This window comes from Pongo abelii, chromosome 3, assembly GCF_028885655.2.
Source record: "Pongo abelii isolate AG06213 chromosome 3, NHGRI_mPonAbe1-v2.0_pri, whole genome shotgun sequence".
In the NCBI taxonomy this organism is placed as follows: Eukaryota; Metazoa; Chordata; class Mammalia; order Primates; family Hominidae; genus Pongo; species Pongo abelii.
The window spans coordinates 104,153,633-104,176,839 of NC_071988.2; the positions used below are offsets into that span (position 1 = coordinate 104,153,633).

The 23,207-nt window shown below is 39.2% G+C and overlaps 1 protein-coding gene across 50 annotated transcripts in view; it reads right to left on the reverse strand.

Moving 5' to 3' along the window:
• SEC31A (SEC31 homolog A, COPII coat complex component) overlaps positions 1-16,515 on the reverse strand; it is a 75,069-nt gene extending 58,554 nt beyond the window's left edge. For 22 of the 50 annotated variants that reach the window (XM_024245625.3, XM_024245620.3, XM_024245617.3 and 19 more), the window contains exons 1-5: positions 16,326-16,489; positions 6,623-6,705; positions 5,566-5,689; positions 3,498-3,696; positions 493-588 (exon numbers count right to left, since the gene is read on the reverse strand). In XM_024245625.3, coding sequence (XP_024101393.2) covers positions 493-588; positions 3,498-3,696; positions 5,566-5,689; positions 6,623-6,701 — 498 coding nt within the window. In that variant the 5' untranslated portion in view covers positions 6,702-6,705; positions 16,326-16,489. 50 annotated transcript variants of the gene reach the window in all.
• Between the last annotated feature and the right edge of the window lie 6,692 nt (positions 16,516-23,207).

Sequence of the window (23,207 nt, forward strand, 5' to 3'; positions counted from 1 at the left end):
TACAACATAAAGAAACCCAAGGAAGAACAGGAGAAGACTGTTGTTACCAAACTTAATAGAAACACACAAGCAAAGGGCTTGAGGTATTTATCTTAAACCTTGTCTTCCATGGTCTTGTCTAAGTGTGTTTTAAGAAGGTTGGTTGTTGCTAAAACACAGAGCAACTATCACACAAAGAACAAAAATAATTATACTATATCTAAGACAATTATTAAGGATTTTTGTTCATTTTGTTTACTACTGTATGCCTAGTACAATGACCAGCGTCTACCAGGTGGTAGGTACTAAATAAATATTTACTCTTGAAGGACTCACTGATACTTTGAAGAAACATATTTATTAATACTTTACTGAAGAAAAATCAGTAACATCTAAACAATGATTTTAAACATATATGTTTTGTGTGAGAAGCCTTAAAAGTGAAATAAGTAGATTTAGAAGACCTACTTTTGGCTTTTTTGATTACAATGATCAAAATCAATATAAAAATACCTGTGTTTTGGCTCCTGGTGTCATTGGGGTTGCAAAATTATTTAGATCCCATATGTAGATTTCAGATTCATTAGCACCAGAAGCTACCAGATTAGTCTGTAAGAAGAAACCATAACTAAATAGCACTTATGAATAATTAAGAAAATTCAGAATAACTCAGTTCAGAGCTAGAAAGATATTAGATGTAGCATACACAATTTTTCTATTTAATTTGAAAAGTGAAAAACATATGCATGAATTTCTAAATTATGCATAATTCTTTCAAAATTTAAAGTTTTCTAGAAAAACTTAAAATTCTACTTAACAAAGACAAAAGATGTCTACTGAGAACAAATTAATTTTAATGCAAGACATTATTTTAAAAATTATATGGATAAATTCTTTTTTTTTTTTTTTTTTTGAGATGGAGTTTTGTTCTTGTTGCCCAGGCTGGAGTGCAATGGCACAATCTCAGCTCACCACAACCTCTGCCTACCGGGTTCAAGTGATTCTCCTGCCTCAGCCTCCCGAATAGCTAGGATTACAGGCATGCACCACCACTCCCGGCTAATTCTGCATTTTTAGTAGAGATGGGGTTTCTCCATGTTGGTCAGGCTGGTCTCGAACTCCTGACCTCAGGTGATCCACCTGCCTTGGCCTCCCAAAGTGCTGGGATTACAGGCATGAGCCACCAAACCCAGCTGGATAAATTCTTAATCAGTCATGCAACCATGTGAGGATTACTGTTTGTATCTTTGCATCTCTGGAAGGAGATTTAATTATAAGATTAAAAAGGTCATCAATTATTGCTTTCAGAAAAAGCTGAATCCTAAAACTGTCGCACCTTTCTCAGGATACCTCAAAGCCAGCTTCCAGAGCTGAATCAATACAGCACTAGTAAAATCTCTTGTCATAACTCTTCACATATTTCTAGTTCATATACATTCAATCTTGTTCCAGGTGGCAATATTTCTAGGTTTTCTCTGGTACATACCTTAAGGGTCAAAAAGAACCTGAAACTGTAATATAAAGTACAGGAAGATAATGTCCTTCATATACTGACCTTCATCCACTACTATTTACTCTTACAAATTATTCTCTATCAGTTGGCATATAACTAAAAAAAGAGAGACTTCTATGGTAGTAGCTACCTATAACACAAAATACTTTATTAAAAATCATCAGCTGTTTAATACAATTAACAAAGGAGTTAGCTAATGAGCAGATACCACAAACTATAGAAATGAAGGCTGGGCACAGTGACTCATGCCTGTAGTCACAGCACTTTGGGAGGCCGAGGCAGACAGACCACTTGAGCCCAGGAGTTTGGGACCAGCTTGACCAACACGAAAAAACCCTGTCTCTACAAAAATTGGCCAGGTGGTGTGGCTCATGCCGGTCGGTAGTCCCAGCTACTCAGGTGACTGAGACAGAAGACTCGCTTGAGCCCAGGAGGTCAAGACTGCAGTGAGTCATGAGCCACTGCAGTCCAGCCTGGCAGAGGGAGCAAGACCCTGTTTCAAAAAACAAAAAACAACAACAAAAAAGAAACAAGTTGGGTTTCTGTATTGCTATACCCTAAGTATCTATTTATAATATAAGAAAAGGAACTATTTAAAATTTTCTTAATACTCATTTTTGGTTGTTATAATCTAGTATCCTACTAACTCAAGGTCTTTTCTTTTTTTTCCAGACAGGGTCTCTATGTGTCACCCAGGCTGGAGCGCAAGTGGTGTGATCATAGCTCACTGCAGCCTAGACCTCCCGGGCTAAAGCCATCAACCTACCTCAGCCTCTCATGTAGCTGAGACTACAGGGGTGTGCCACCATGTTCTGCTAATTGTTTGCATTTTTTGTAATGGCAGGGTTTCACCATCCTGTTCAGGCTAAGATCATTATTAAGCTGTGCATTTATATAATTAACAACCAGAAATGTTTATGAAGGCAATAGTACAAAGAATCTTAATTGACTATTTCTTAAATCTGCATTACATTTCTTTTTTCTTTTTCTCTTTTTTTGAGTTTTGCTCGTTGCCCAGGCTGGAGTGCAATGGCACAATCTCAACTCACTGCAATCTCCGCCTCCCGGGTTCAAGTGATTCTCCTGCCTCAGAGTCCCGAATAGCTGGGATTACAGGCGCCTGCCACCATGCCCGGCTAATTTTTATATTTTTAGTAGAGACGGGGTTTCACCACGTTGGCCAGGCTGGTCTTGAACTCCTGACCTCGTGATCTGCCTTGCCTCGGCCTCTCAAAGTGCTGGGATTACACAGGCGTGAGCCACCATGCCCAGCCATTACATTTAATTTCTAATTATTTCATAGAGTATTAATCTCTGTCATAAACATAAAATTTCTCAATTAATAAAACAGTGAATTAACCTGGACATCACAGCACCAGCCTAATGCTGACCTAGCACGAACTTTTAAAAGGCAAGGTTTCCAACCTATGGGGCTCTTAATGTTTATAAAATGTCTAATCAAATGGCATGACATCTTCAGACTTAAACCTATTAGCCAGCCGGGCACAGTGGCTCACGTCTGTAATCCCAGCACTTTGGGAGGCCGAGGCGGGCGGATCACAAGGTCAAGAGATCGAGACCATTCTGGCCAACATGGTGAAACCCCGTCTCTACTAAAAGTACAAAAATTAGCTGGGTGTGGTGGCAGGTACCTGTAATCACAGCTACTCGGGAGGCTGAGGCAGGAGAATCACCTGAACCCAGGAGGCAGAGGTTGCAGTGAGCCAAGATCATGGCACTGCACTCCAGCCTGGTGACAGAGCGAGACCCCGTCTCAAAAAAAAAAAAAAAAAAACCTATCAGCCGGATCCTTTTCATGGAGGTAGTATTTTTAACCCTGATCTCAACTCTGAACCCACTATTCTTTAAGCAAACACTCATCAACCTGTATAGCCACACAGTTTTTTAACTTTCAATTCCAAAACTGAGGCATAGTAGATTCATATACTGATTTCAAATGAGCAGCACATAGTCTAAGAATTATGAATAAATGTTAAAGTCTTACCTGGAAAATGTTCACATCCAAGGCTCTCACTGGGCCAGTATGCTTGTCATTCTGGGCAATCACAACTTCCTTGTCTCCAGCTATAATTTTAGAAGGATCATAGAGAATAATATTTCCATTTTCACCACCTGCAATCAGAACTCCAGAGACATCTCCTTTGGAATCCATTTTATAAGGCCCCCAAATCAACTTGTGGTACCTACAGGAGAAAATGAATAAAATAACTCATTCTTAAAGTCAAATAAATGTAGACAAAAAATTGAAATTATACACTTAATTTTTAATGTTTTCATAAACAGTCCAAATATATTACTTTCCCACCACTCCTGGTAACTATGTATGATTTTTCTGTAATAGTATTTCATTTTTTATTTATACTTATATTTGCATATGTGATTTTGTAATCCTTAAAGAGTAAAAACTCTTGTAAGGTAGTGTAACAAAATACACTTGAGTTGTGTGTCAAAAAATATGAGCTTAAGAATGATTTTACCATTTAGAAACTGTGAGATCCTAAGTTACTTAATCTTCTTAAATTGCCTCTGGTTCATTGTAAAATAGAGCTAATCAATCACTTCCCTTGAAAAGTAAAAACACTCTTTATTTGACTATAGAAAGGTCTCATGCTTTGACCTTTGTCTGAAAAAAAAAAAAAAGGGGGTCACTAACAAGTGGTCTGTTAAATAGTAAAGGTGTTAAAGGAGTCAGGTGAAATTTTCTAAGAAAAAGAATGTATTCTAACAGTAGAAAAATGACATCAAGATTATAACAAGTACCCCTACTATTAGAGAATAAAATAATATGGTCCAGAATGGAGATGAAATATGAAGGCAGAAAGGTATACGATGATACAGATGGTAGTAAGCAGAAAAACTACTAGACAAAAGGTATCTGGGGTTCCCATCCCACTGTGACAGCTCTGAAGAATATGAGTGGTCCCATGAAACTGCATGATTTGAGCTATATTCTGTCAGCTAAAGAGCAATCTCTTTAAACCCTGGTAATATATTGAGGCAATAAAGCTTATTTTATTACTGAAATGAAGGCATCCTTTCTCTGCATTACAGTAGGGCATAAGTACTTGAAAGTATGATCCAAATACCTAGTTACCTAGTGTATTAGAAATCATGTCAACAAAACTGTGAGATATATTTCTAAATATCGTAACAGAAGAAAATAAAAATAAGCTACCATTCAGAGATAATCACTATTAATACTTATGATGACTACTCCTTTTCTAGTCACATCTACCTTTTTGTAAACAGGCACAATAAAAGAGATAGAAAAAAGAACTCTATACAAAATTAGCCAGGCGTGGTGGCACATGCCTGTAATCCCAGCTACTCAGGAGGCTGAGGCAGGAGAATTGCTAGAACCTAGGAGACAGAGGTTGTGGTGAGCCGAGATTGCACCATTGCACTCCAGCCTGGGCAACAAGAGCGAAACTCCGTCTCAAAAAAAAAAAAAAAAAAAAAAAAACCACACACACACAAAAAAACGGAAAAAAATGCTAGAAACTACAGCCTCTCCTTCCTACCTTACATATAACAGCAATAAAAAAGTCAACAGAACATCCTGGCCAAGCGTGGTTCTCATGCCTATAATCTCAGCACTTTGGGAGGCTGAGGTGGGTGGATTACCTGAGATCAGGAGTTCAAGACCAGCCTGGCCAACATAGCAAAACCCTGTCGCTACTAAAGACACAAAATTAGCTGGGCAAGGTGGTGTGCACCTGTAATCCCAGCTACTCGGGAGGCTGAGGCACAAGAATTGCTTGAGCCCGGAAGGTGGAGGTTGCAGTGAGCCGAGATCGTGCCACTGCACTCCAGCCTGAGCTACGAAGTGAGATTTGTCTCAAAAAAAAACAAAAAGAAAAAAAAAGCCAATAGAACATATAAACACTACTTTTACTTCCATAAAAATTCACTCATATGCTTTTTCACAAAATATTTCATGTTCTTGATGGTATTCCTTGTAGTTTCTAATAATGGCATAATTATAGACAAATCAGGAATCAAGAACAATATATAATTAAATAATCACATGAATTTAAAGCTGAACCTCATACCTGTGAGAAGAGGAGAATGTGGCACAAGATTTCATATCCAAGGATGGATCAGAAAGGTCTAATTCAAATATCTCAAGGGAAGCATTCGTACTAAATGTTGCATCCAACTGCTGAGCAGATGTTCCTATAGAAAATATATTTATGGTAACTGTACACACAAAAATAAAAGACTCAGAGAAACCATACAAAACAGAAGTTAAAAGCATGTTTTCCATTCTCTTGCCCATGAATGCTGCACATATGCCATTGAGCAGATGCTTAAATTACTATAGCAATGAGATTCTGGCGCAGGGCTAGGAGAGGATGTTTATAAGAGTGGGTAGTGTAAATAATTGTTTAAGCCTGTATATATTTAAAAATCTCTGTAAAAATGGTCCTGTGATTGGGGCTGGGCGCGGTGGCTCATGCCTGTAATCCCAGCACTTTGGGAGGCCGAGGTGGGCGGATCATGAGGTCAGGAGATCAAGACCATCCTGGCTAACACGGTGAAATCCCATCTCTACTAAAAACACAAAAAATTAGCCAGGCATGGTGGCGGATGCCTGTAGTCCCAGCTACTTGGGAGGCTGAGGCAGGAGAATGGAATGAACCAGGGAGGCGGAGCTTGCAGTGAGCAGAGATCGCGCCACTGCATTCCAGGCTGGGCGAAAGAGCAAGACTCAGTCTCAAAAAAAAAAAAGTCCCACGATTTACTATATCTGCTTATAGACATATATAACTATTTCTTTTTATATAAAAATGCTAACATCAAAATTGATCTTCATTCATTCAAACTGATATTAACTGTTTTTTTTTACATGCCATCTATTGTGCTTAATACTGGAGGAATAAAGATAAAATACAATTCCTGTGAAGGAAAATATTTTAGATGTAACACATCATGATCAAAATGCTATGGGAACACAGAGGAAGAACACGAAACTTGGCTGATAGAATGTCGGTAAACTTGCCAGGGAGAGAGAGGCTTTCCAGAGAAGATAAAGCTTAAACTGAATAAGCTAGGTGCAGAAGAGAAGAAATTAGGTAACTCATACTATCTTCTCTCCTTTGAACTTACCTGTTGCTAGGTAAATGGGGTGATTCTGGGCAGGGCTCCATGCCTGCATGGCTGTACGATCTACTTCCTTTAACTTCATCCTGCTAAAGGGAATATTTTACAAAGAAATAGACTTGAATGACTTGAATGTCTAACATAGAACACAGATATTTTAAATAGAAACATACTGAACAAACCACTATAACATTAGTAATGCCCAATTGCAAATAAATCAAATCGGTTTAGGTGTCATTTGTTGGATATATTCATTAGAAAGAAGACAAACTTGAGGCCGGGTGGCTCATGCCTATAATCCCAGCACTTTGGGGGGCCAAGGTAGGCGGATCACAAGGTCAGGAGATCGAGACCATCCTGGCTAACACGGTGAAACCCCATCTCTACTAAAAATACAAAAAATTAGCCGGGCGTGGTTGCAGGCACCTGTAGTCCCAGCTACTCAGGAGGCTGAGGCAGGAGAATGGCATGACCCGGAAGATAGAGCTGGCAGTGAGCCGAGATTGCACCACTGCATGCCAACCTGGGCGAGAAAGCGAGACTCCATCTCAAAAAAAAAAAAAAAAAAACAGACAAACTTGATAAACTATTTTGAGACAAATATGGGCTATTCTGTTTACAGATTATAGTTCTTCAGTTGAATCAGTCTAGAAAAATAGCCCACAAAAATAATAAGGTAGTACCTGAAGAATTAACTTTGCTACACATGTGTTTATCCAACAAGGATGGATGACAAAACATTATGGGTAAGAGCCGCCAAAAAATAAATAAGGTGTAACTAACTTCCTGCAGTAGGATTACTCAATGATAAGAGCAGTTTAAAAAATTAATTCAAAATTAAAACATATTAGAGAGAATATAGTAAGCCCACAGATTTTAAAGATAAAGTAGAAATTATTAGAAAACTGGTCACTTCAAGGTATAATCCAATATACCACTTGTTTACATATTTTCTGTCATTAAAGTTACTTTGATGGGGTCAGGCATGGTGGCTCAGGCTTGCAATCTCAGCACTTTGGGAGGACGAGGCAGTTGGATCACTTGAGGCCAGGAGTTCGAGACCAGCCTGGCCAACATGGCAAAACCCCGTCTCTATTAAAAATACAAGAAAACTAGCCAGGTGTGGTGGTGCACGCCTGTAATTCCAGCTATCTGGGAGGTTGAAGCAGAAGAATCACTTGAACCCAGGTGGTGAAGGTTACATTGAGCCGAGATCATGCCACTGCACTCCAGCCTGGGCGACACAGCGAGACTCGGTCTCAAAAAAAAAAGTTACTTTGATGGAAAAATTAGAACGGTATAGTATTATGTACTTTTTAAAGATCTTTGTTATTTTTACATAAATATATTGAAATGGCATAGTACTCCACTATAAGATGTACCATAATTACCTAATCTAATACCAACAAACACCTAAGCTGTTTTTAGCTATTTTTACAAAAAAATGCTGAAATAAATGGTCATCTGCACGTTATTTCATTAAAAAGGGACAGCTATAAATTTCCAGAAGTAAAATTGCTAAGTTAAACGGTTAATGCAATTTTAATTTTGATGAATATTACCAAGTTGTCGTCCATGGCAATTGTGCCTTTTCATACCACCAACAGTAATATACGATTACTTATTGCCCTACAGCCTTACCAGAGCATATGTTACACTTTTAGATCATACCAACATTAAAAAATGAAAGGCCAGGTGCAGTGGCTCAGGCCTGTAATCCCAGCACTTTAGGAGCCGAAGCAAGCGGATTGCTTGCGCCCAGGAGGTCAAGAACAGCTTGGACAACGTGGTGAAATCCCATCTCCAGAAAAAATACAAAAATTAGCCGGGCATGGTGGTGTACGCCTGTAGTCCCAGCTACTCGGGAGGTTGAGGAGGAAGGATTGTTTGAGCCCGGGAAGTTGAGGCTGCAGTGAGCCATGACTGCGCTACTGCAATCCAGCCTGGGTGACAGAGTGAGACCATGACTCAAAAAAAAAAAAAAAAAAAGAAAAATGTTAGCTCTGTATAGTAATACTATAAATGATGTATAACATCTTTTTTTTGTACGACTATGGGTAAACATATTTCCTTTTCTGTCATCTCTTCTGTCTAGTCATGTATCATTTGACCATTTTTTTCCTTTCTTTTTTTTTTTTTTTTTGGAGATAGAGTTTCGTTCTGTCACCCAGGCTGGAGCACAGTGGGGCGATCTCAGCTCACTGCAACCTCTGCCTCCCGGGTTCAAGCGATTCTGGTGTCTCAGCCTCCCAAGTAGCTGGGACTACAGGCACACACCACCACATCAGGTTAATTTTTTTGTATTTTTAGTAGAGACGGGGTTTCACCATGTTGGCCAGGCTGGTCTCGAACTCCTGACCTCAGGTGATCCACCTTTCTCGGCCTCCCAAAGTGCTGGGATTACAGGGGTGAGCCACTGAGCCCGGCCATCATTCGACAATTTTTCTATTAAGTTGATAGACTATCTTTTGACTTTGCTTTTAAAAAAAAAAAAAAATTTCTTTTCACCTTTCATAGGATTTTGATTAAAAATAAAAAAAGCTATATGTTTTATCTTTTAGAGTTTTATGTTCCTAGAAAAGTTGAGCCACAAAGTACAAAAAATTGCTACACATTTCCCAACCACATAACCTTTCTCACCACCAACATCGCACATCATAAAGGTCTATTTGTTTCAATCCATGAACTAACATGAACACATCATTATCACTGAAACTCCACAATTTATATGAGGGCTCACTCTAGGTGTTGTACATTCTATGGGTTTTGACAAATGTATAACAACATGTATCTGTCATTATAGTATCACACAGAGTAGTTCCCTTGTCCTAAAATCCCCTATACCTATAATTCCTCCTTTCCTATCAATACAGCCTATATAGTGAATTTTTGTGAATTGTTCTTGGGACCTAGAAAGAAGGGGTGCTCTCTGTTTTCAGGGCCTAGAGCTCAATACATATTAACTAAGTCCTCTTTATTGATTTGTTTAGATCTCCTATATCCTTACTTTTTTGTCCAGTTGGATCTGCCTTGGACCGAAACAGTGAATTAAGTCTCTTACTGCTAATATATTTATGTAAATTTCTCATGGTATCTCCTGAAACTTTTGCTTTATGAAAATTACTTTGTTATTTAATACAGTTATTTGGTGCATATCCATAATGTTCAAATTCACTGTCAAATATACACTTTAGCTTTATGAATATCCTTCTTTGTGTCAAATAATGACTTTTGGTCTGAATTCAACCTCTTGTTTGCCTTTACATGTATACTTTTGCCCTTCAGAACTACTTCGTCATCATTACAAACAAACAAACAAACAAAAAACCAACAGATTTTACCGGTGATCCAATTTGAAAATCTCTTCAGTAGGTTAGCTAAGGACATTTAAAATGTATTGACATGACAGACATGGTTGGTCTTAGTTTTACCATATTTTACTTTGGTTTATTATCTTTGGGTAATAATTTTAAAAAAGTCTTCCATTGTCTGTTTTCTTTTTTGTGCAATTACCATTTTTCTGATAATTAGGATGATGTATATTTTCATTATAATGTGTTTCTGATTCTATCTTTTTAACTGTAATTTTAAATATTTTACTTAATACCATTAATCCTCTATTTCTTTACACAGAAACTATTAACTCCCTACTATGAGCACTTATGAAATTAGCTTGTATAATCTTACTGCCCATCCACACAACATGGTTATAGTCAATAGTATTATCTTTCTCAGTGTTTACCTTTGAACTCCTTATACTTCTACTAACTGATTTGTCAGCTTTAAATGATGTCCTTTGACTCATAGCCATTACAGATGTGGCAATTCACAAACTTATTCTACCTCTAATTTCTTTCCTCTTCTCTTTTTATTAGTTGTATAACCAATCCCTACATTATTGGACATTTAACATTTACATTTTATTCTTTCTTCCTCATTCTCACTTTTGTTCCAGTCTCAGTCCTGCAGTTAAAACGCATACTCGATGCTCTCCAAGAGTACTTTTGCCAGTTTCCTTACTCAGCTCCAGAGTTTATCTTCTAACATTTTCCTTAAGATTGCCTTAAACATATGCTCCAAGTCTTGTACCTGCAAATTGTTTATATTTGAAGGAGATTTTATAGAGGAAAAAATTAAGACACAGAAAGTTAGACCATCTGTACATGCTAGCAAGGGGGCAAAGGGCAGAGCCAAGATCGGAACTCGCAAGTTTAGCTCCAGAGTCCAAGTTCTTTTTACTTCCAACAAGTTCAGGTATTCAATTTTTATATCATAGAGGAAATATTAACATTTAGAAGAAACAATAACAAAGCAACCAGCATGCATGATGAAACTGAAGAAATGCATTTTAGAAAATGTGTTAGGTTAGAGCAAAGTGAGATTAGGAGGCAGGATGTATCACATGGTTAAAAGCATGGTCTCTGGAGTTAATCCTCAATTTAACTACTGGCTCTGTTACTTATTAGCTATGATACTTTGGACACATTATTTAACCTCCCTGAGCCCCAGTTTCTACATTCGTAAAATAGGGAAAAGAGTGACAACCTCATGGGATGCCGTGAGGTTCCAATGAGATCATACGTTTTATAACAGGGAGCCAAAAAAAGTGCTTAGCACTGATTAGTGCTTTTGATAGGTTTGCTATTTTTAAAGATTACCACTATCATGAGATTAAACAAGAAAACTTCAGGGTTATTTGGGGGAAAAATTCCAACTTTCTAAGATATAAAAAAGGCATTTATTTTCTTACATGAATTTCCTCTTCTTCCTCTTTGCCAACTGTCTCACCTAATCTTTAATAATAAATTCAAGTTCCAGCTCCCCACGAAAACTGCCCTGATGATTCAATCCACATTGATCTAAATACTCCCCCACAAGTTTGTATTTGTCAGTACTATGATTTAAGCATTTTATAATAACATGTCATTATATTTTAATAAACATTTTATAACATTCTACTAGCACATATTGTTTACATATTTTCCAATTACTTTTTAACCAGTTGCCTTATGTGCTATCTTATCTCACCAACTAGACAAATAATGTCTTTTTTCAAAATTTTTACCCCTTTTTAGACTCAAAATTGCTTAACACAGAAGGAGATATACAGAAAGTTTTGATTTATTTTAAATGTTTATATTTAGGGGAAAACAAGTAGACTAATGAGCTAGAATGACCAGTTTCAGATAAAACATTTACTTTTAAATTCTTAACTCTTTAAAGGATCATTTACTTTTTTAAAAAGGAGAAAGTATGGTTAAGGGGGAAAAGGTTATAAGATGCCTTCAGAATAATTTCTAAAAGTGAAATCAAAATAGCTATATTATAAAAAAATGGAATACAATTACAGTATTTCTAAGAGCGAAAGTACAAGGACTACCTAATTCATTAATGCTTGGTTAATGTGTAACATTGATTGAAAAAGAGACATATTTATAAGAACATAAAATAGTCAAATGTGAATTCAAAGCATTTACTAAAGTTTATTTCTTAGCCTTAGTACTCAATGTTCCACTAGAAGCAGTTCTGCTTATTAACCTGTACTGAATATAAGGCTTCAATACCATCTGTTTAAAAAAAAAAAAATCACTATACTACAATAATGGCCTAGAACTATATTATATGCTCTGAATCTAATTAAATAAGAGTACCATAATCAATCTACTTACTGCAATCATTCTCACAATTACTAAGAATGCCATATAGTTTCATCTGGATATGTGTATTTCCTTCTCTTAGAAATAATCATTCAGTTGTAAATGATTTTCTTAAAAATATGAAAAGTTTTTTTTGTTGTTATTGTTGTTTTTGAGATGGAGTCTCGCTGTCACCAAAGCTGGAGGGCAATGGCGTGATCTCGGCTCACTGTAACCTCCGCCTCCCAGGTTCAAGTGATTCTCCTGCCTCAGCCTTCTGAGTAGCTGGGATTACAGGTACGCGCCACGACGCCAGGCTAATTTATGTGTTTTTTAGTAGAGACAGAGTTTCACCATGTTCGTCAGGCTGGTCTCGAACGCCTGACCTCGTGATATGCCCACCTCGGCCTCCCAAAGTGCTGGGATTACAGGCGTGAGCCACTGCGCCGGGCCGAAAAGGTGTTTGTTTTTTTTTTTTTTTTTGAGACAGAGCCTCGCTCTGTCGCCCAGGCTGGAGTGCAGTGGCGCGATCTCGGCTCACTGCAAGCTCCGCCACCCGGGTTCACGCCATTCTCCTGCCTCAGCCTCCCGAGTAGCTGGTACTACAGGCGCCTGCGACCACGCCCGGCTAATTTTTTGTATTTTTAGTAGAGATGGGGTTTCACTGTGTTAGCTAGGATGGTCTCGATCTCCTGACCTCGTAATCCGCCCGCCTTGGCCTCCCAAAGTGCTGGGATTACAGGCGTGAGCCACCGCGCCCGGCCCGAAAAGGTTCTTTTAAAAATGTATTTTAATTTTTTTTTTTTTTTTTTAATAGAGACAGGTTCTCACTATGTTGGCCAGGTTGGTCTTGAACTCTTAGCCTCAAGCAATCATCCTGCCTTAGCCTCCCAAAGTGCTAGGATTACAGGCATGAGCCATCACGCCCAAAAATAGGTAAAAGTTTTAGATTAAACCATACATACTTCCCAAGCAAGACTTGCTTTAAAAGCCGTGTGCAATGTTTTTTCAATATTAAACGTGATTAGAATTCATACTATGAATACCTGTTTCACTCAATACTATTTTACACGGAACATAATCACTATGAAAATATAAAAACAAGGCTGAGGGCGGTGGCTCACACCTGTAATCCCAGCACTTTGGGACGCCGAGGCTGGAGGATCACCTGAGGTCAGGAGTGCGAGACCAGCCTGCCCAACATGGCAAAACACCGTCTCTACTAAAAATACAAAAAATTAGCCGGGCGCGGTGGCGAGCGCCTGTAGTCCCAGCTACTCGGGAGGCTGAGGCAGGAGAATAGCGTGAACCCGGGAGGCATAGCTTGCAGTGAGCTGAGATCGCGCCACCACACTCCAGCCTGGGTGACAGAGCAAGACTCCGTCTCAAAAAAAAAAAAAAAAAAAAAAAAAAATCTATTGGCCCGGCGCAGTGGCTCATGCCTGTAATCCCAGCACTTTGGGAGGCGGAGGTGGGCAGATCACTTGAAGCCGGAAGTTCGGGACCAGCCTGGCCAACATGGCGAAACCCCGTCTCTAGTAAAAAATACAAAAATTAGCCGGGCGTGGTGGTGCGTACCTGTAATCCCAGCTACTCAAGAGGCTGAGGCAGAAGAATCGCTTGAACCCGGGAGGCAGAGGTTGCAGTAAGCCTGGGAGACAGAGCGAGACTCCGTCTCAAAAAAAAAAAAAAAAAAAAAAAAATTTCTTGAAGAAAATTTATATTCCAGCCTAGAACTCTTTATTTTTCAGGCAACTTTCTCTCAATAACTGCATTCAATTAGGTGGAAACTTTTTTCTTTCTGCTCATTTTCAAAATGTAAATTTTGTGAAGCAATACTAAAACCCACCAGCACTATTCTTTGAAAAATACCAACCTTGCAATGCTATACACAGAGCTGACCCATACCTCAGAAAGCAAGTAAAAAGTTAAAGAGGTAATAGAATTGGAACTTGGATTCCCAAACCAGGTATACAATCCCTAGTTGGCATTGCTTTCAGTAAAATTCAATTTTCTGCGGTCAAAATATCTCAATATGGATAAAAACAATTGTTTAGAGGATTTATTTAGTATTTTCAACGTTCTAGGTTCATTTCACTCAACCCAAACCAAATCAAAGGAGAAAGTAACCGTGCACTGGTTACTGAACTAATTGGTGTCATACTAATCTTCAGTATAATAAAACTTTTTGAGCTGAAATTAACCTAATGACATTTCTAAAAACAATGTAATCAATGTAAATCAATCTAGTAATATCCCCTTACAGGAATTTTTAACTTGTAAACTTCATATCATGTATATAGAAAATCCTACATGTCACTTGAAAGCAGGAGCTTGAGTCCAGCCTGGGGAACGTAGTGAGACCCCCATCTCTACAAAAATAAGATTAGTTGGGCGTGCGCCACGTGCATATTCCTAGCTACTTCTGAGGCTGAGGCGGGAGGATCTCTTGAGCCCAAGAGTTCAAGGTTATAGTGAGCTATGACGGCACCACTGCACTCCAATCTGGGCAACAAAGAGGGACTCTGTCTCAAAAAAAAAAAGTAAAAGAAAAAAAAAGAAAATCCTACATGTGTGTATATGTGCATTCTTCCAATGCTTTTATTAGATTCCCGTAAGACAGTGAAATCCCCCCAAAATTTTGAATCATTGCTCTTCAGTTTACAAATTTATTTCTATTCCCATGTTATTAGTTTCAATAAAGAATTTGCTTATATAAAATTAAGCAATATTATTCTAAATCCGCCTCAAATTTCAAATTTCACAAATAACCGCGGACGTATTTAAGATAAAATCACTACAAAACTACAAAAACACTACGAGTTATCCAAAAGTTCTTAGAGTCTACAAACCTCTCCCTGAGCTGTTAATTAAGGGGTAGTGAGAAACAAGGAGCACAGAAGAACCACTAAAAAAGGAGAGTAGGCTGGGCGTGGTGGCTTATGCCTGTAACCCCAGCACTTTGGGAGGCCAACTCGGGCGGATCACTTGAGGTCAGGAGTGCGAGACCAGCCTGACCAACAGGGTGAAACCCCGTCTCTACTAAAAATACAAAAATTAGACAGGCGTGGTGGCGGACGCCTGTAATCCCAGCTACTCAAGAGGCTGAGACAGAGGTTGCAGTGAGCTGAGATCGCGCCACTGCACTCCAGCCTGGGTGACAGAACAAGACTCCGTCTCAAAAAAAAAAAAAAAAAAAAGGAGAGTAAGCTTTTGCCAACTCTTGAATAAACGGAGGTACAGAAAACGCAGGACGCTGTAACAAGAACACACCCTTATCGATTAAATACAGTTATAACTGCCCACAAAGACAACCAAATTTCAGTTTTCTATAGTTAGAAAAAATAAGTTAGGAGAAAAAATTTGTCACAGACTATCAGATCACTGCAACTTCAAATAACCCTACGTAAAATTAATTCCTTAAGCGCAAGAAAAAATTTATAATGCCCACAAGTCCAGGCAATATTTTGGTTTATTTTACAACAGCCCTGTAATTTAACAACTTATTAGCAAAAACATATAACACTTAATGAGACTGCCCTCAAAGTACAGGCTACGCCTGGCTACCACCGTCCTTAAAATAATCCTAGTTAAATGACAGTAGACGTCAGTTCAAACCTATGAACCTTTAAATCTGGCAACAGTTCAAGTACAAACAAAAAAATTCCTAACCAAACTAAAGTCAAACAAAGTAATCCTGAGATTTTTTTCCTTTCCTCACCCTCGGGGACCGCACCTCTTTGTGCACAAGGGTCTGAAAGTCTCCTAATCTCAAACTCCAGTTACCAGCCCGGCTACGACTCCCCGGCAAGACACTGTCGCCAGCCTGGGGTGGCTTTTGCTCAGCAGTGGAGACGTCGGCGGATGCGGACGGGCGCGATCACTGAAGTCCAGACGCCAGGCGTTGTTCCGCCGGGCCCGAAACCAAGACTAGGGGCGCGCCGTCACCAGAGACCGGGCCTCAGGCTGGCGCGGGGCAGCGGAGACCCAGGCTGCGGTCCCAGTTTTGGCCTGGGCTCTACCTCAAAGCTTAAGGACCGGCGAAGAGGACAAAAAGCAACGGGCGGACGCACCTGGAGAGGACCTTCGGGAGCCGGATCCTGCGTTAGTGCAGCGCTCGTCGGACTATCCCAGCATTCGCCGCCGCCCCTCCTCCCGGGCCAGGGCCACCTCCACGTTCCGTTCCAACGTGGCAGCCGCAGCCGCAGCCACGCCCTGCCGCCCAACACTTCCGGGAGCGACATCTTTCCCCGCCCACCCCGACGCACGGCCCGCCACGGCACTTCCGGGACCGGCGGTAGCCTGGGAGGCGGGGTACGGCTCCGCGGGTTGGTGGCGCTCTGCGGTCATCGCGCCCCCGCGAGTGTAGAAACCCTTTTCTGAGGGGCGGCGCGCAGAATGTGGATGCGGTGGCCAGGACTAGTGGGTAAAGGACTAGTGCAGAGGATGTCTCCGTCTGGCCGAATAACCGCCGTGGCCCGCAGGAACGCCACGTAGCACTAGCCCTGTGAGGCGTCGGCAGCCCCTGGCGACACTGCCCGCGCCAAACCACGTGGAAAATCGGGCTGCAAGGGCTTTATTGTAACTTGTGACTGAGTTCTTAAAATTACCCACTTGATTCCACATTCTGGCGTTTTGAGCCCTTATACAAAGCGAATCTGGGCATTCCCAAAGGCTATTGTGGACAAAGAGGCACAGATGGGGTGTTATATTAATTCCAATTAGTACCGTTTCATACTTGTCACTATCCCATGGTATTGAGACCCGGTAGCACTCACCTTCTGCCACTGTTTCTCCACAACCTCAAATCTAATTAGATGCGTTGCCTAGGTGTACTTTTAGTTTAGGGAGGAATTTACGGCAAGGTAAAGCCAAAGGAAAATCACTTGCTAAATTACCAGAAATTGGATTCAACTCAGATCTCCTAACTTCTAGACAATTTCTTTTCTCATTACATCTAGCATTCAAAGCCAACTCTTGCACTTTGGGTAGCTAAAGCAGAAGGATCCTGCCTCTTGAACAGCAGCAGTGTTAACATTCCCACAGTCAGCTACATCTTCTGTAACATTCCATCCGAAGCTTGCAGCTTCGTAAGATAGCTTAACATCAATTCAGCCAACTTCTGAAATAATGAACCCAGCTTTTACTGGTAGTAATATACTCTCTTTCAGTCTTCTAATTACCATTTTCTTTCAACGCAGTAACTAAGGTTATCACTTTGGCCTGAATGCTAGTCAAACTGATTGGGATTTGTTTTTGATTAGTCTTCAATCCAAACAAGTAAATGCTCCATTTCAACAGCAAGCAGCTTTCTGTTCCTAGTGCAATTAAAAGTGAAAGACGTTGAAGCAACTTTACCTTTTTACATTTATCAGACTTTTTCAATAGGCTTGTATTACAGCTTCATGCAGGTCTGGGTCTCAACCTGTCTTTGCTTTGCTGTCACCACTTTCAAATCTAATCACATCCAATTTCACTTCCAGCATTATCACTTTTCTTTGCTGCTCTGTCCTTTGTTGATCAATTACCTCTTTTGATTATCCATTTTTGTAAGTGGTCACAAGTTTAATCTCTGGGGTCAAGGAGGCAACAGTACTATGCAGTTGGTGCTTTGCTATCTGTGCATGAACTGAACAGATGATCAGTAACAAATCACCAACAAACTTCGAAAGCAAAGTAATGTAACTGGCGACTGATCATGATGCACATTTTTTGGGGGGGGGGGCACAATGATTTGTGGACTAAAGAGCTAGCAGCAAAATTTATGCAAGTTTTCTCAGTACTGTGGTAATGGAATTATTAACCACATTGTTGGACTGGTTTTATTTAACTGTGGTCACTGATATTTATGCATATTGGAACTGTGCAAAGACTGCCTGTATCTAAAAAAAGAAAAACTCTTTAGTTCACAAAACTAAATCCAATTAAGTTAACTACTATCCAAGCCTAATCCTGAATCAAATAAAAACTGAATTGCTCACTAGAAGAATGTTTGGAGAGAATTTAATGACAAATTTTTCAAATTAGGCTTTGCATAGCACAAAGATATTCTAGGTTTTTTTAGAGACAGGTTTTTGCTCTGTTGCCCAGGCTGGAGTGTGGTGGCAATGATCACAGCGCACTGCAGCTTCAACATCCAGGGCGCAAGTGATCCTCCCACCTCAGCCTCCCAAGTAGCTAGGACTACAGGCACACACCACCATGCCTGGTTAATTATTTTATTTTTGTAGACACAGGGACTCATTTTGTTGCCCATACTGGTCTGGAACTCCTGGCCTCCAGGGATCCTTCTGCTTTAGCCACCCAAAGTGCAAGGATTATAGGCATGAGCCTCCATGCCCACTTGACATTCTTTTGGGAATTCAGATCCCTTCCCCTCATTTCAATAGTCTTGATGTCTGCAAAGAATGAAGTTGTAGACAAAACAATCATCACAAGATACATGAATGTTTATGTAACTTTTTCCATAGCAGCCAGTACTATGTTTACACCTCAGTAAAACAGTAGCATCCATTTCATTGTTTTAGTTTGTTTCTGAATGCATTTATTTCACAAATTTGTTTAAGGGCTATAAACAAACTTTGTATCAACTTGTTTGTATATATTTACAAAATAGAAAATTAAGTCAGCATTAAGTCAACATGAGTAGTCACAGAATTTTTCCCCTTTATAAATGGTACATATTCAAGGAGACTTCAAAAAGTTTGTGGAAAAATGGTTAAAAGATAAAAATATAAACTATATTTCTGAACATTAGCTCTATAGCATTCAAGACACTTTTGTAAGTGATGATACCAGCTATTTAGTCCATCCCTAAAGAACTGAGAGTTCTGGGAATTTATCTACATCAATGCAGTTTCTTTTTACATTAACTTGAGAAAAATGTACTGCCCTTAACAATTTTTTTAAGATTAGGAAACAAAAAGCCAGAAGGTGCCAAACCAGGACTGTAGGGTGGATGCCTAGTGATTTCCCATCAAAACTCTTGCAAAATGCCCTTGTTTGATGAGAGGGATGAGCAGGAACATTGTGGTGAAGAACTCTCTGGTCTTTCTCGGGGATTTTTCTGCTGAAGCTTTGGCTAAGTTTCTCAAAACACTCCCATGATAATAAGCACGTTACCATTCTTTGGCCCTACAGAAAGTCAACAAGCAAAATGCCTTGAGCATTCAAAAGCTGTTGCCATGACCTTTGCTCTCAACCAGTCCTCTTGTGCTTTGACTGAACTACTTATCTTGGTAACCACTGCTTTGTGTTTTGTCTTCAGGATTGCGCTGGTGAAGCCATGTTTCATCTCCTGTTACAATTTTTCAATGAAAGGCTTCAGGATCCTGATCCCACTTATTTAAAATTTCCATTGAAAGCTCTGTTCTTGTCTGTAGCTGATCTGGGTGCAATGGTTTTGGTACCTATCAGGTATAAAGTTTGCTGAACTTTTCCAGTCAAAATTGTGTAAGGTGAACCAACTGAGATGTCTATGGTGTTGGCTGTTGTTTCTGCTGTTAATTGTTGGTTTTCTTCAATTATGCCATGAACTAACTTTTTTCTCACAAACTGATGTGGATGATCTGCCACTGTGGGTTTCTTCTTCAACATTACCTTATTCCTTCTTAAAACGAGTTATCCGTTTGTAAACTGATTTCTTTGGAGCATTGTCCCTATCAACTTTTCATAAAGCATCAATTAGTTCACCATTCTTCCACCCAAGTGTCAACATATATTTGATGTTTGTTCTTGCTTCAATTTTAGCAGAATTCGTGTTGTTCTGATAGAGCCTCTTTTCAAACTGATGTCTTATTCTTCTTAGTGCTTCAAACTAGATCCTGTTCAGACATGTTATAACAAATTAGTTTATTTTGGTCCAAAAATTTTGAAATCCATGCATAAGTTTTTCATGATATGCATTTTCCATGCACTTTTTCAAGACCCCTCATATTTTCTTAAATTTGAGAAACACCTACAATAACAAGCCTAATTAATGACAGAACTAGTATTAGATTTAAGATTCCCAGTTTCCTATCACCTTCTTTTCTGCTGTTCCTGAACAGTTCCTTAAGTTATAGGATAGTCATCCTTGGCATATCTAACAGTCATTTGTAAACCCTGGATCTTTAAGAATATCAGGTGTTGAAAAGATTATATTATTATTTCTAAGAAAAGATAACCAACAGCCAGGTGTAGTGGCTCATGACTATAATCTCAGCACTTTGGGAGGCTGAGGTAGGTGGCTGGAAGTTTGAGACCAGTCTGGCCAACATGGCAAAACATGGTCTCTACTTAATAAAAAAAATTAGCTGGGTGTGGTGGCATGCGCCTCTAATCCCAGCCACTTGGGAAGCTGGGCCACAATAACTATTTGAACCCAGGAGGCAGAGATTGCAGTGAGCAGAGATTGTGTCACTGCACTCCAGCCTGGGCAACAGAGTGAGACTGTCAAAGTTAAAAGCTCCACCCCCTCCAGTGCCTTTCCTGAATTGAATCTATTAATTAAAAAAATACTATTTTGAAATAATACTTATCTTTAAAATCTGGAAGAGTAAGGAAAAGAAATTTTTAACTCAGCGTACAGTATCCACATTAGGCTGAAATAAATGTCAATTTTCTGCTCATATCTGACCTTTTCTGTGTTCTTTTATCAAAATAAATTTGTAAGTCCCATACCTTGTTACATAAATCTTCAACTTCTTGATCAAATAAATATGACAAATGATGTTCTCTAAGAAAAACACCCTTCAATTTTATTCCTAAAACAAAAAACATTCAAAGGAACTCATTGTGCAGAAACACAATATATACAAGCCTCATGATTTTCTTTTTCTATTATGTCCTCATCCACATACATTAATCACAACAAATCATGATGTGAACAGCAGTGGAAAAAGTTTAATCATTGGACATTTATTTCTTGAACTTCAGCTCTAGTCATTAAGATTCTCATTGCTTAGCTCTTTAAAACAAATACATATATTTATCTAATGTAGAACAGTTAAGACCTCCAATTTTACTATAATTGGGAAAAAAACTCAGAACAAAGATTATGTCAAGTGTATCACTGTATCGACTTTGTTAACCTGCTATACATCTGACAAAAGGGTAGGTGTTCAACAAGTGAGATACCAATCCTAAAAAGCCAGAAGTCTGTATCTGCTTTCATAGGGTTATTATGAGAAATAAATATTGTTTAACAGAACCAACTCTTTCTTTTTTGAGACAGAGTCTTGCTCTGTCACCCAGGCTGGAGTGCAGTGGCCAATCTTGGCCCACTGCAACCTCCACCTCCTGGGTTCAAGTGGTTCTCCTGCCTTGGCCTCCCAAGTAGCTGGGGTTACAGGTGCGTGCCACCATGCCCGGCTAATTTTTGTATTTTTAGTAGAGACAGTGTTTCGCCATGTTGGCCAGGCTGGTCTTGAACTCCTGAGCTCAGGTGATCCACCTGCCTTAGCCTCTCAAAGTGCTGGGATTACAGGTGCGAGCCACCGTGCCTGGCCAAGAAAACCAACTCTTTCTATATACTATATATAAAAATCTTAGCAGCCTGGGCAATATGGCAAAATCCCTTCTCTACCAAAAATACAAAAAATTAGCCAGGTGTGGTGGCACACGCCTGCAGTTCCAGCTACTTACAGAAGCTGATTGGAACTAGAGTATGGCTAGAAATTAAGTATTCCTACTCATATAATTTTCCTTGGGGTGATACTAACTTGGAAAGTTGAACTTTCTAAGAATTTTTCAAGCAATATTGTCCAATTTCTTCTGTGCAGTTATACAAATATTTGCCATAGGATGGAGTAAAGGTACAGATGTACAGCATCATTGAAGGAGTTTGATCTTTTTCCCCAAAGCTTGATTTTTATCCACTATGATGAATACATTTTACTAAATACTTGCTTCTCTTTTCCTTCTGCTGCTTCCACCCCCACCTCCCACAGGCTTCTACTCCTCATCAGCAAAATATAGACCTTGTCAAGCAATCAGAATGTTCCTAATTGGCAGAACACTAATTCGTGCCTGAGATTTATAATCTTTTGAGTCTTCTTGTTTTCCTTTCATCACTGCTCAAAAGCTCTATTAGAAGAAAAAACACTCCCCCTTTTCCTTTAAGTCCTAGCACTGCTTCTGATAGTTGGAAACCACTTGTCTAATAACAGAAGCATTACGTATAAAACAAAGCATAACTAGTTTTGGAGTATATTAGGGTGTAGCTGCCCCTCCATATCAGGCTTAATGCTGAGAAGACACTTCCAAGTTAGCATGAGATTCTAGAAGTAGAAATAATTATGTAACAAATAATGATATAACAATAATTTCAAAACTCCATGGCTTTCTGAAACAAAAGACGGACCTCAAACAATGAAAAATTCGGCAACACAAAAGGGTAGGTGCTCAACAAGCAAGATACCAACCCTAGAAAGCAAGAAGTCTATACCTGCTTTCATAGAGTTATTATAAGAAATAAATATTGTTTAAGAAAACCAACTCTTGCTATATACTCTATACAAAAAGCTTAGCAGCCTGGGCAACATGGTAAAACCCTGTCTCTACCAAAAATACAAAAAAAAAGTAGCCAGGTGTAGTGGTACATGCCTGTGGTCCCAGCTACTTAGGAAGCTGAGGTGGGAAGATTGCTTGGGCCTGGAAGACAGAGGTTGCAGTGAGCTGAGATTGCGCCACTGCACTCCAGCCTGGGTGACAGAGGGAGACCCCATCTCAAAAAATAAAATAAAATAATAAAAAGCTCAGCATAATTTGTGGCCCATAGTAACTGGCCAATAAATAAATATTAGTTGTTGTTATTTTTTCCAAGTGGACAATTAATGAGATTCTATACCATAAAATAGGTAATCAGATTTCATTAAAGCCTTAATAAATGTTTTTTACTTGGACAATCCTCCATTTCCAACTCACTGCTATAGTTCCAGGAATACTTAATACATTTAAAATAGAAAGATATACTA